This window comes from Geospiza fortis, unplaced genomic scaffold (genome assembly GCF_000277835.1).
Source record: "Geospiza fortis unplaced genomic scaffold, GeoFor_1.0 scaffold54, whole genome shotgun sequence".
Classification (NCBI taxonomy): Eukaryota; Metazoa; Chordata; class Aves; order Passeriformes; family Thraupidae; genus Geospiza; species Geospiza fortis.
Window position 1 is genome coordinate 13,150,243 of NW_005054301.1, and position 15,000 is coordinate 13,165,242.

The 15,000-nt window shown below is 34.5% G+C and overlaps 1 protein-coding gene across 2 annotated transcripts in view; it reads left to right on the top strand.

Annotated features, from left to right (window-relative positions):
• Positions 1-9,084: 9,084 nt before the first annotated feature.
• Positions 9,085-15,000, top strand: part of CUNH15orf41 (chromosome unknown C15orf41 homolog) — a 95,246-nt gene continuing 89,330 nt past the window's right edge. For both annotated transcript variants that reach the window (XM_031065536.1, XM_031065531.1), the window contains exons 1-3: positions 9,085-9,154; positions 10,010-10,074; positions 13,232-13,292. In XM_031065536.1, the coding sequence (XP_030921396.1) occupies positions 13,248-13,292 (45 nt within the window). In that variant the 5' untranslated portion in view covers positions 9,085-9,154; positions 10,010-10,074; positions 13,232-13,247. The remainder of the gene's footprint in view (positions 9,155-10,009; positions 10,075-13,231; positions 13,293-15,000) is intronic.

Below are 15,000 nucleotides of genomic sequence, written 5' to 3' on the forward strand. Positions count from 1 at the left end.
AGTCTTGATTGGATAACTGGAAGCTTTTTTGACTTAAGATGTTCACTTTTTACCCTGGAGAAACCTATGCAACAGTGTGTGTGCCTTACATGTGATGCGTGCAAATGCTAAATACAGTAGCAGCATGAGGCAAGTGTCATTAACAGTAATTTATGTAATGAAAGCCACCTGGCTGTCTTTGTAATTAATTGCTTCTAAATAGTAAATTTTAAATGTAGTTTATAGTTTTCTAAATCTGATTATATATTTTTAGGAGCAAATTGTTTACGGGTGTTTAGGGATTTATTTAGTGCTGAACTATGCTTTTTACATGCAGGCTAATTTTTTAATACAAAATGAACAAGCTAATTAGCTCTGAATTACCATTCATTCATAAAAATAGTTTTCTAAACTTAAACACCTAACTTATACAGGACAATATAATTTTGTTGAAAAAAAAAAGCTATAAAGTAGGATTATTTTCCCCTTTGTCCACAGTAAATACATTTGGGATTGAAGTCTGAAAAATTTACCTTAACTTCTGATCTATTTATTTTCCTGGGCATAAGAGGAAGTAGCTCAATAGGCTAATCCAAACAAAATGAGGGGATGAACATGAAATAAATATTCTGAAAATTGCTTTCCAGAAATAGTCTACTGATTATATTTTCCATGTGTGGACCTTGGCCCTATCAGTAGGGCAGATAAGAAAGGAGAAGGATAAACCCCTGGTTTAAATTATATCTTCTTCACCTTAACTGCTTGTTGGGGTCCTTTGCTCTTGCACTCTAGGAACATCCTTCTTTCCACAACCAACATCAGATAAGGAACTACTTTAGTGTATTTTTGTCTAATGGTTCAATATTTAGATTGTGCTGCTAAGATAAAGATGTCAAACTTGCAAACATGTTTTTGGTACAGTCTTCTAAATGAAGTAAATTGAAGTGTGGATGATGTACACTTGAGTGCAAGTGTTCACAGATGTTTTTCCTTTTTCCTCAGTCTCTGGTATGCTGCTGTATGCCTCTGCTTTCTTTCATGGATATGAAGAAACTTTTCTTCTTGCTAAGTAACTTGCTAAGTTTTAACTAAGTAGTTGAAATGAAGGACATAGCAAATCATCTACTTTTGCAAGTCTCAAGTGTTGGGGAACTTTTTTTTTTATATTCTCAAAAAATTTAATGATAGAATTAAAAGCAGAATTCTTGAGAATGCTAGGAAATGGAGATGTGATGGACAAGTAGTGAGATTATGAAGGTGTATGTGGAGACAAACCCTGTTTGAGTCCTATCGGTTTCTTATGTCAGTGGATTCCCTAATTAGATACTTAAAGATGGGTTCTGCTGTCTGTAAGGTGAGGATGTTCAATAGTCAATGAAGCCTGATGTCAGAATATTTGAAAGTTTTAATTTCACATTTTAGCACTGACAGTGTTTTTCTTAAGCCCTTTTGTGAATATATATTGTTCCGTATTACATCTGAAAGTATTTTTCAATTTGAAAATGTGACCTTACAAAATAGTTTTATATTTTAATGGAAGAGGTATTATGAAATAATACTTATTTATAGAGGTCACTCTGTGGATTTGGCATTGTAATAGGTTCCAAACATTCATGCAACAAGCATTGTTTAATTTCAGAAAGAAATTATATCAGAACAGTATCTTAGGCAAATTACTGTCCATTTTCACTACTTGCTTACTAAGATTATAAAGCTGAAAAAGTAGTTTCTTTTCATATGAACCTGCTACTCTTTCATTGCTGTGATTGCTGGGTTTTTTAACATGTTATTTATTTATCTACTGTTAAAGCATGATGCTGTTTTTCTCAACCATATATATGTGAATGGAAAACCAGCATTTTTGTCTGTCTCTTTTCAGGTAGGGAGATTGATCATAAAAACTTTGCAGTCATTTGAATATGGAGTATTTTTAGTTTTGCTTACATTTTTGCTATTGGAAATCAGATTTTTGTGGTGTGGGTGAAAGAAGGTGTAATTTTTCTCTGCAAAGAGCTAGCATTATTTTGGGATCATTGCCTATATTGCTAATTTGTACTTATCTCTGCAATTTATTTTTTTCACACCTGATACAGATTGTTCATAGTCTGCAGTTGTTTTAAAATATATTGGTTGTTACAAGAGACACCAAAAAATTAGGTGTCTACAGGAAGAATTGGTGCTCTGTTCTTAAAGGAACTTCTAAGTCTTCCTAAATGAAAAATCAAACAGTATCTAATACTGGCAATTTTCCTCTGTCTGCTGCTAGAACTTATTGGCCAACTAGGTCAGACATTATTAAAGTTCAAGTGGCCCAGTGGGAAAAGTAATGGCCTTACGCTACTATGAATTTTAAATGCTGCCATTTCTATGTATTGCACCATCATCTGTTCTCTCACATCACTAAATTGTATAGAAGTTGAGGGACCAACCAGTGTCAAGGTCATAGAAGTGATGACTCTTCTCAAGTAGCCTAGGCTGGGCTTTGTCATACAGTTATACTCATAACCCTGGCTGTAGGCAGCAAAGTTGTATGCACATGCCTGAATTTAACCTTTTTATTATTATTGAATAGTGAAGCCTGTAATGCAGCGCATCTTCTCCTCAAAATCTTTACTTTGTATTTTATTTTTGATCCTCCAAAGGTATGAAATTGACTTTAAGGCAAAGGCAATTTTTAGGGATCTATTTAGGTCTTTTGAGTTGAGCTGTTGTACAGCTTACTGAACAGGGTATCAGAGAATTTTAAAATTGATTAATGCTATTGTTCTTCAGATGAGCTTGAATTTCATCTTGATTTTAAATGTAATTTTACTAAGTCTGAAATGAACATATCATCACATACTTCCTGTCATATATGTATGTATATCTACACACACGCAGCATAACAATAACAACAGTAACAACAACAACACAACAATAGTAGTAATAATATATTTGTAATGGGAGTATTTCTTCTACAAAACTGTATTGACTTGATAGTTTCCAAAGGAGTAGCTACCAATAATGCTTCATTGCATGGAAGGCTTCTTATGCAGAAATAATAAAATCGATTTTGTATTCCAGACTTGAACTGGTGTAGCTGGAAAGCCGGAAAATTAGAAGATGGCCGCTTTATAGAAGTTAGCATTTTGTAACTAAAGACTTAGATACTTCTATGTTACTTAGTAACTCTAATTCAAACTCACCTATTGATTTAAAAGTATATATTCACACACATGTATATAGACAAGTATATTGATTTAACTTAAATTGGTAATTCACTGACTTCTGATAAATCATTGATAGATTTGTGAATGATAAAAGTACAAAAGTACAAATGTGTACAGAGACAGTACTCTGCTTTTTGAGAATTTTCATTCAGAGAAATGACCACAATCATACTAAACTATAAGAAAGATTCTTGTACTCGAGGCTGCAGTGAAGAAAGATTAAAGCTGTAACTATTGTAGAGTTCAAGGTGCCTCCTTTGTTTCATGCGCTTCAGGCATATAAGCCTAACAAGCTCTGGGTAGGCCTTTGGTATTCCTGAGCCTTCCTGAATTCTCTTGTGGAATCATTCAGACTGCTAAGAAACCTTTTTGTCTGACAATCTGATTGTCTGGACAATCCTGACATGTGGAAGAAATTGTGAGAATCCACAAGCTGTCACCTCCTCTCAGGTGGGAAGTTGACCATCAGACTGGCACTGGGTCATTTCCAGGTGTAACTGTGGCACTTGCTGCTCATGTCCTACAGTTCTGGGAAGCCACTGAGGCTGTATGCCTCTGTGCATGTTATGCATTTGAAACAATACTGCTAGATCTATTTGAAATCCATTGCTGACAGAGTTTTTACAAAATAAGGTGGACTGGTTAGCATATGATAGGGAGTGTAAACATTGCTTCCTTTAGGAGTCCCTGTTCCAAATCATTTGCAGTACGGAAGATGAGAATTTGGCTGCTTGTATTTCTTTCATGTCTTTAATAATGTAACAGGAAAAATATGTTTTAGACACATGCTCTGAAACTTCAGGATAGATGTGAGGAGAATTCCCCTTTCACCACTAGCCTTATAAATTTTTTGGATTTATATCTCTTTCCTCACTTAGATTCTAAATCTGGCATGGCAGCACCACGCAGTTCTAGCCCTATTACTTTTATTTTAATGCTCAATATTCTACCAGTAAAAGTATTTTTAAACTTACTGTACATGGAAAGGGGAAGTTCTTTTCCAGTTAAAAAAAAAAAATGAGAGACTCTTGCTACCTACTTTAGAACTTCAGAACATAATGAAAGATATGAGTAGGTCTGCATGCTCACTAGAGACTGTGGAAGAAGCAATTTTCCCCCCTTACTGAATTCCTGCTATAGGTAAGTGGCACTGTATGTTCTTCAGAGAGAAGGTTTGACACTGCAGCTTTGGGATTTCTCATGTAACAGCTTCTGAATTTTGGAAACGCAGCTCCTGCCCCTCCACTCACTTTTTTAAGCAATATATTTATTGTTTTAATAAGGTGGAATATTCAATTTTGTGAAAAGAAAACAATAAAGCTATTCTGCTTATATATACATATTTGTCTTATGGACTATGCTTTCCCCTTTCTTGTCTCCACTTGTGTGAAATCTCTCTAGATACTCTTCCTTTGTTCCATGATAAAATACATTAAATGTAAAACTGATTTTTACTCTTTCTACTTTAGGCAACAACTGCGGAGTTAAAAGTGAGGGAAACTCATTCTAAAACATGAAACAAGTGGAATCTTGGTTGGCACCTACAACTCCATGTTTTCAGTAATCTCAGAAAATAAAGTAAAAGTTGTACATTTCATCTTAACTGTAGAGAATTCATTATTTGCAAGGGCTGATAATATAATATTTGCATAACATTTGCTATGCTTGGATTTTCTCCTTGTGAAGCTGAAGTAAGTAGCAAATATTAAGCTGGACAGCACTCCAAATCTTGGTTGCATCTGCAATTCTGTTTTGTTGAGGTGATGATCTGATACAATTAAATTGCTTTCATCATTAGTAGCTGTTTCTTAGCCAAAGGTTTGTATCTACTCTGGCTACAAAGCAGTAAACTGCTTATACGAAGTAGTAACTTATCTCTTACTACTTTATATATGAATACTCATTGCAAACCAGAACTTTTCTGAGACACTCTCCAGGGATTATTATCTTCAAATTATGAGATTAATTAGAAGACAATGGTCTAAATTTTATTCTTATGTAATAATTGACCAAAGGGCATAATCTTTTCCCAGCAGCAAACTTGCAGTTTTCTTTTTAGTTTAACTGATACCTAAGTTCTTAGGGATCATTTCTCTTATCCCTTTTTCTGGACTGTCTTGGACATCTCATTCTAAATGTTGGATTTGTGTATTAGAAATAACTTTTATAATTGTAATACCTTTTTTTTTTATGGCAAGCAAATTTTTATATCTTTGTATCACTTGGAACCTAGAGCTTACACTTAATTTTATAAAATAAAAGTAATTTTATCTTTAAAAAATGGGCATTTTTAGCCAAATTTAATTTCATGTTTCTGCTCAAATCCACTTGCATATTGACAAGAGCATGAAATACATCAAACATTCAGATGGAATATGTCACTGGCATTAATATGGAGTAACAAAAGGTAAATTGGCATTGTTGTGGATGCCAGTATGCAAGTAAAAGAGGATGTCTAAAGAACAAGGCTGGATGCTTTGAACAGAGCTCTGGGAGTTAGATTCATTACTGTCTGGAATTGCAGAAGAAAATGTTTCCATGAAAGTTGTCACTACAGAACTTAAGAGAAAAATCTGCTTATTTCCCTGGACAATATACTTAGTTCTACAAGGGGCATAACAGGTTAGATTATTAAATGTTTAAACGAGGTAGTACTCAGAATTATGACTTCTGGGGTTTTGTTTGTTTGTTTCAGAAAATCAGCAATTATGTACCTTGGCTCTACAGTTGTTTCTCAACAAAAGTGTCTGCTTGTCACAAACATCTATATTCCTGGTCTTCAAGAAAATCATGTGGCTTACTATATAGTTTATTCCATGAAAGGCAATAGCGCAGTACTCAAATATTATTTTGAATAAAAAGCCACTTTGAGTGTTAGGTTTGTTTTCCTGGATAGCTCAGCAATAAATGCATTTGTCTGCTCATTTGTTGCTTTGAAATCTTATATAGAAGTATCAGAGGATGGATGGAGCCCTGGGAATTTAGCTGCTCCTCTAGAAGTAATGATAACTTCTAGTTTAACAGACTGAATATTTTTTGAGGAAATATTTGCTATTCAAATTCATGTTCATGACTTCTCTTCCTTCTCCAAGTACACAGTAGTGTCTTTTTCAGTGTTTTCTGAAACCATGGTGTTTCAGTTTTCACTCAATAGGATCTTGCAATAGATGCTCCATCTGTGTTTTGAGGAGCTACTTCATTTTGCCAGGAAGTTGTCTCAATGAAATTGTAGCGAGGAAACACTGAGCGGCAGATGAGTGGTTTTAATGTTTAAGACAGGAACGATGTTAACCAAAAAAAACATGGAAGCAGCCATGTGAAGATATAAATCCACTTCTTCTGGAGAAGAGGAAGGATCATTGAGTAGTAAGACTTGTAATTATTTGAATGGTGTTATTCATGAAATAATGAATGAAATATAAAATAATTCTATAATAATGAAATGATGAAATAATTATTAAATAATTCTCTTTGCCCCAGTGATAAAGTTGCTGTACTGCAATCCAGTATATATCCAATTTGCACTGTTATTTGAATTATTTTTTTCAGTATTCATGCTAAGTCCTAAATTATCTGAACAGCTGGAAAGACTGTTCCATAGGGGAGGAGTGTTGAACTAAATTGAAGTAGGTCAAAATCCAAGGACACCAAAGAGACAAATAAAATGGACAAGAATAAGAGAAACATTTAATTTTGAGAAGACCTTGAAGGTCATCAAGGTCATTAACCTAGCATTTCCAAGTCTGCCATTAAAGGTGGAGTGTAAAAGGAGGGAGGGATAATGGTCTTGGGTTTTTTTAATATGTCATTTTCAGTGTATAATAGGATAATGGTAGTATAAATACAGTTAACAGATGAGGAATAGACTAAAACCACAAAAATTGCTATGTCAGTGGAGGAGAACTCAAACCCGAGATCTAGTCAAATGCTGTCCTGATCTGTTCTGGGATTTTTCCCACATCTATCTCTAAATTCAGTTCTACCATTATGACCATGTACATGTACAAGATAATAATAGTTATGTGGTGAGCCATTAGGGGGCCATCTGTATTGAACTTATTTATAGCCTGCAGGTTTGTTGTTTTTTTTTTTTAACATGTTGAAATATCTTAGCTTTCTGTATGTGTATAGCCTGTGTAAGTATATAATCTTAATTTCATTCCTTTGTTCAGCTTCTGGTGTTTAAATGTGCAGGTTGCAGATTGTCATAATTGGATTATGCACCTTTTGGAGAGGCTTTGTGGTATGCAACACCTGGCCTCTGTGTCACATGTATATTTAAATAAATATTTATTATTTAAATACTGTTTACTTTATGTGAATAGAAACTTTATAAAAATGTGAATTCTTTAATGTATTGGACTGATTTTTCATAATCCATTAATTTAATAAATCTATATATTAATCAGTTTCTGTTGCTGTCATTTTTCTACAGTTTTAACATTCAGTCTCAGTTAGTACACAGGATGAACAGTCCCGTGTGTAAAATACCAAAGATCAAGGCTCAGTTTACTGCTGTCACGCAGATGTTGTGCTGGGCAGACAAGCCCAAAATACAGAATTATGGCAAAAAGCCTGGAAGCACAGCTATGGATAAGACATACTTGTAAGTTCTTTATACAGCACTGCATTAATCTAGTCACTTTGTTCCTGATTCTTCAGCTGCTTGGTTTAGAGGTAACTTTATACCATGCTGCATATACATACTGTTTGTTTAACTCTGATCCAATAATTTAGTTGTTTTGTGCCTCAGTGTTCTCTTTTGAAAGTGAGAGTAGGACTTCCTTATTTTAAATTAGTGTTTCTGAAGTGTGACAGTTGGAAGGAGAAGGATCATTTAGGTATGGAGAGAATATGTGCCTTTAATGTAATTATGATATGATACAGGTGTTAAATTCACATACAAGAAATCTGGCAGAAGAGTGAGACTTCAGACATTGTGCAATCTTTGAACTACCTATGCTGTGCCATACTACGTAAGTTCATGGAAGGAAAAAATGTTAATTATTCATAACGCTTTGCTGTACCATAAAACTCGATTTATTGAGACTATAATTTGTTCAAGTTGCATGTAGTAGAAAAATATATCAGGAGTAATTAGTAGTATTCAGGATGTGATGAGGTAGATATATCCACAGAGGACAATTGAAAACAGTAGCAGTGTGGTATTGATTGCCTTTCAGAGGAAAAAAATCTTGTCTCTTTTCTAAATGTTAACAATTCAGAGAGAAAAATTCCCACTTGGGAAGAATGCTTTCCAGGTTGCTTCATTGCCAGGTGTTCGACATTGAGTGGAGCCTTAGATGAATGAAGCTTATGGCAGCTTTTGGAAATGACCGACTCCGGGGAATCTTGGCTTCCTGCTGTGAAAGTTTCCATTTTCAAAGCACATGAGTTTCAGTGGGAATGTTCCACTGGTCCCATATGCTACTTCTGACAGAGAGGGAAGTTTTTAACCTGAATATGAGACAGCTACTGAAGAAGTTCCCTTGCTGCTAACAAAATGAATTTCAATATGTTGCCAATGAACAAGCGGCGTGTTCTCAACTGCTGATGGAATTTAACTCTATCAATTTTTAATGGAAATTTTGCTTTAGTTTCCTTTTTTTCCCTGTCACCTTTTAGTTCCACTACTTTCTCCTGGTAGGACTTTTGGGTTCTGAAGTTGAATCTCCCAAACAATATGCTAGTATGATTTGAAACTCTTGCTATATTTTCTTCCCCTCCCTCATACGCTCTCTCCTTGACCTAGCAGCAGGAAGCCTTTGTCTGAGGTGTTCATCTGGAACAACTTTTCCACACTTGTTTTCATGTTCTGTTAGATTACAGGGCAGCAGGCCTACCTTTGAAGCTCCCTTCTCTTTTGTTTCTTTGCAGTGCACTCCAGTAATTAACTTTGTCCTTCTTTTATTTGTTCCAGTCAATCGCAGTCCACTCTGCTGAGCATCTTCTCCCAGGAGTACCAGGTTAGAAGTTTTCTCCTTTGTGAGGGTTGACAGGTGCCTAATTGAATGATGAATGTCCCTTTATTTCTTTGTAATTGAACTGCCAGCTTTCTGATTGGTTTGGAGGATGTTCCTTTTTCCACATCAAGCACTGCCTGAGTCTCAGTGGATGGCTGCCAAGCCTACCCATCCATCTGTCTAATAACATCTAGCCTTTGCTTATTTGGTGGACCTGTAATAAATTATGCTAAACCATTATTATTCTGACAATAATAATTTCCCTGTGTTGCGTGGTTCCATGTGCTAAATGTTTGCTGACTTGCACTGTCAGTGCTGCTTTCCATTGCTGACAGAGATGATGATAAATGACCATTGCCGGAGTGGCAGAAGGCAAGAGAGGCAGAAAATGGAGTCATTTATCATGAGATGACAGGTGTCAGTCAAGTGGCAAGTCTCTATGGAATTACTTTTTGTAGTTTTTCAAATAAGTTGTTTTTAAGCAATGTTCTTCCTGGTTAAAAATGCCAATTGAATTGTAAAACTAGAGTGCACCAGACTTAGATGGAATTGAATTGAGGGAAAATTAATACAAAGGTTGAAAGAGAGAACAAGTTTTTCTTTGCCCTCAGCAGCCTTCGGTAAACTTATTTAGATTCAATTATTGTGACCTTACTGGCTTTTACATATGGTACATTGCAGTACAGTCTGAAGACGTTCAATTCAATAGGTAGATTGAATGTCATTTCTGTATGGAATCTAAAAGCATGGTTCACATCTATCAAAGTGTAGCCAAGGATCGCGTGTTTGTGTAGTCATGATTTCTGTGTTTTGATCTATGACACCTTTGTAAAAGTCCTGTTTTTTTCATTTTTCCAGAAACAAATCAAAAGAACACATGCCAAGCATCACACTGCTGAAGCTATTGAAACTTACTACCAAAGGTATGACCTCCCCACCCCAGTTAAGACTCTCATCATAGATACTGGTTTTTACAGCAGTTGTGAGTAAATTAGCTTATGAAGCTAATTTTATATAACAATAAATTAAGAATTTGGGAATACGGAATGGTTCACCTAAAAATGGTTTTCACTGGAAATACAGAAATTTTTCAGGATTTGGTCATTCTGATTAAGAAAGAGTTTACTTCCCTGGCTCTAAGTTAGGATAAGCAAATATTTTTTCCAATTTATATGATGGCATTTATTATGTATTGCCTATAGTTTGTAATTTTTAGGATTTCTGTGTCAAGACTGATTTTGATGAGCTCCTTACAGCAAGAGAGCTTGTTCTGTTACACTTGCTTGTTTAAAACAACATTTGTGTTACATTACAAAAAGTTACATATTCATGTATTGCCACTTAAAGCACTAATTTTTAGATCACTCCTGTTTTATCAACAGAAGTGTCAGAAATAGTTTTTAAGGGAGGATGAAAACCTTTATGTCATTTTACAATTGTTTGCATCTTAAGCTAATAAACTATGCTTGCTACACCTTGTAGTTTTTCTGTTAGTTCCATAGGCTTTACTAAAAATATTCCAGTGACATAATTGGGGCAATAGTGATAACAGGTAAAGATATGCAATTAAAATATTACTTTGTAGACTGACATATCTGAAGAGCATGCATGGCAAGTGAATTCATACTTGTGATGTATGATATTCATGCTTAATACTAATCTGTATGAATCAAGAAGATAAACAAAGAGCCTTCATTTGTAAACAATTAAATGTGCTTCTGCCAGAGTCATGTATTTAAAACTTATCCACAGTCTGATTATATCATATACTGGTTGAGAATATCTAGTGTGAAGTGTACTAGTTTGGGTGTTTGATTTTGGTTTTTTGGTAGTTGTTTTGTAAAATTTGTACTTTTCCTAGGGTTGATTGTTGTTTAGGAAGAATATTGGCTTATTGGAAGAATTTTGTTGTGCTAATAACATGCATATACAGTACTAGTTTTAATTATTTTTCACTAGCATAGTTTCAGTGAAGTGGCCTGTGATAATTGTAACTGCTGCATAAGTAACCCTTTTCTTACAGTATGTGTAAATCACTAGTTCCAGCCTGAAACTTCAGTCTGAAACACGGGACAAGATTTTGCTTTATGCAAAGCAGCAGTTGTATTGGTGTCAGTAGGGTTGTAGGTATGATTAAGTTTGTCTCACATCAGGTAGGAGGATTTGGTCTCCTGTCTTCTTCTGTAGTCTGAAGTATGATAGCAGTACATAACTAATGCATTATGTATGAAGCTGTGTGGTAGTGGTAGGGAAAATCATTCTTTATGCTGTTTCTGAGTATGTCATTTTGCAAGTGTATTAACATAGCTGAGTAAAATGCACATGTTTTGAAATCAGAGATGTTCTGGTCAATAGCTAAAAAACTCATTTCAGTCCTGTTTTAATAGATTTACTGTGTGGTATGTTTAGGAGTCTACAGAAGCAACTTGAGATAGACAACTTGAGATAGAAGCCACTTTATAATACTTCAGGTGTAAATATGACAAACAAGTCTTCTCCTCTGCTCTTCTGTAGCATCCACTTTACTGCTGTAAACCCCAGACAGGGTGCTATGCTCCTTAGTATTTCTGCCAACATACAAGCAGATAATTGTGCTGTCATTGCTTTCTTAGGTCAGAAGCTACCAGGTTTTGAAGGTAGAGATTTTCAGCGGTCCCTGTTAGGAGCAAGTAAAATAGTTGAGTAGAGTAGTTTTTTCTACTTGGCTGAGAATTACTAGTCTGAAACTTAGGCAAGCACAAAGTACAAGAAGGATCAGCAGGTTTTCAGAACTGTATTGCCATCAGCATGTGAGACCTGCTAGTCTATAATGGAGTTGCCAGAAGCATTAGAAATATATGACTGAAATTTACTTCATTCTCAGTGTGGCTGTTCAATCATCTAGATGCATGTTTGAGAACTTCAATCTCAAGTACATTTTCCTGGTTGTGTATTTTGTGTATGATATCTCATTTTCTTCTGTTATAAATTTACAATGTTTAAACATATTTTGTGGGGTTTTTTAATATGGAACTGAAATAATTTACAGCAAAAAGCTTTTTAAATTTCCTTAATTCATTAAGTTTCAGAATCACTTACAAGTAAAAAGCCCTCTATCAAATCTTATGTGAATGGGTTTTATAAAGGTGTGCCACCCATTCCACAGAAAGGTAAAATGATAAAGAATTTTAATGTCTGTAACTAATGAGCAGAAGGCTGTCTTCTGATGGATAGATAATGTAGAGCTGGAAAGGCTGTGGCCTTCTAATGATGTCAGTAATGATGTGCTATGTGAATACAGATAGGATAAACGAGCAAGTTCAAATGTTGGTAACAATTGTTCTTTTCCACATGGCTGCAAAGCACAAAGTGGCCTCCAGTATCATAGCTCCTTCCCATCAGCTTCAAAACACAGGTTTCAGGTTTTATTGAAATGTAAATATCAAGCAGTGAAAGTACAGAAGTGAGGAAAGCAACATTGTGTGAATTGATGGTCAGAAACATCATTCTGTAATACCCTCAACTAGAAACATTAAGCCTTTGCCACTGATAGGATAATGACTTTCTATCAACCTTTATTGAATCCTAAATATTTCTTGTTTTCTTTGTAAAATATAAATTGTTAGACTGATTTCACTAAAGTAAGCCTTTAGTATTTAAATTACTGTCCAGTTGATGAAATGAATCTGGAATAAATTTGAGGGTTTATGTTTTTGTATGTACTAGTGAATTGGGTAAGATATACGCTGCCCCTTCATAGTTGAAGGTCATGTGGAACCAAAAATCTTTACTGTGAATAATAGAAGTTTATTTGTCTGTAATTTATTTGTGTGTCATTAAGCCACATTTTTTAAAATTTCTTGATATATTCAGTTTTTTACCAATGTCTTCATTGAGATGGATATATTTTGCAGATGAATAGAATAGGAGACAACCCTGGAGAGTTAGTGATTGCTTAAAATACTTCTAAAAATATTTTCCCATTAAATACTCTGTAATGGGGTATTTTCCCCCAAATGAAAAAGATTCACAAGGGATGCTGACGTGTATAAACTGGCCTTTTCTTGCCACTGCAAAATTACCTGGCTTTGTCTTGTCTAGGTATCTGAATGGGGTGATGAAAAATGCAGCTGCCCCAGTGTTACTGGACCTGGCCAATGAGGTAATCATCTTTCTTCTTTCTTTAATCTTCAGTGTAAAACCTGAGGGGCATATCTATAGTGACTTTAGTGAGAAATGTAATTAACCTAAAAAAATGGTTTCAAGGCACATTAGACATTTAAAATGGTTCCCCAGTCTGTTAGTACTTAAAATAATTAGACAAAAAGCCACATTTATTAATAAATCAGTTCATGTAATTAGTCTTTTAACTTCAAGGCAAATGTGTAGGATACCCTGAATTTGTATTTTGCTGAAAATTTCCAACAGACTGCAGGTCTTGATTGCATAAACTTGCTAAAAATTCTCAAATTGATTAAATGGAGTTGTATAATTTTGATTCCTTGCCTTTAATAACAAAACTCATCTAAGTTATACTATTTCTTAGTAATAGGAATGCTTAAAACAGATAATTTTCCTGACTCCATTTATTTCTGTTCATAGAGATTAAAGGATGGCTAATGAAAACTGCTTAAGATAAAGCACTTAAGCAGAATAAATTTTTCAGTATATGAAAAGTTCTGTACGGATGCCATTAAAGTCTTGACAAATTTATTGATGTTGTTTATTAACTAGAATATGAATTTGCCTTATTATACAAGGTGTTATTTGTATCAAAAACTGCTATCTTAGCACTACATTAAAGAAGAGGTAAAAAGTTTGAACAAGTAGCAAGGGGTTTCCTAGAAAAAAAGAAATTGATGAAATACCTGTTTTTTAAACCCTAAAATATTTATTTACTGTAGTAGTAACAGTACAATAGCTGATACTCCCTGGAACTGCTTATGCAATCCTCAAAGGGATAGAATGAAATATATGCTGTTTTGTATTGCATTTTAATAGAAAATGTAAGAAGGAAGTAGAAAATGAGTGTTTACATTAAAAATGATATGGCACTGTGAACATTAAGTGTAGCAATAGCAGCAAGTTCTACATGTTACATTAGTAAAAAAGAATGGTTTTTCTCTCATGTACATTGCTGCAGCCAGCAAATGAGCGATTACCTATCAATTACTGGAAGGTTTTAATGGTCTGTGAAGTGTCTGTGTAACCTGATAGCACAGTTAGCATAGAATCAAGAATTTATTTTGTTTTAGTGGTAATGTGTAGCTTCTTACCATCTCTGGAAAAGACAAATCTTGAAGTACTGAGAATAGAATGTACTTTACATAAATAAGTACAATCTTACTAAGAATTTAGGTAAACATCCCAATGGATGATATATTGCACCCATATTATATGGGAACTGTCATAAAAATATTTCAAGCACAGAGTAATATATCTGTTACTGGTTCTTTGTATATTTTTCGCATTGATTTAGAGATGATGCATATAATTTCTGACTCCAGTGAGCATATCTTTGTTTATATTTCACTAATGCATTTTTGCAATTCAGATCAAAGATATCTGCAGTTCAGAAATAAATAAAAATTAAGTCTAAGAGAAAGGGGAGATACATAAAAAACTTATTTGTTTCTGGTTTTGTAGTAGCAGGTATATCAGAAAAGCAGTGCATTTTGTGACTGCCACCCAATGCATTAGGGAAACGTGGCAATAACCAGCACCAGATTACTGCTTCCAAACAATCAAGCTGCCATTTTTATATGATAGTTAATATTTAAATGACATACTCTTGCATCTGCTGACAATTGATGTAATGGTAATACTTTATGAGTCAATATATATTTAATCAGTGGAAACTGTAAAAATTG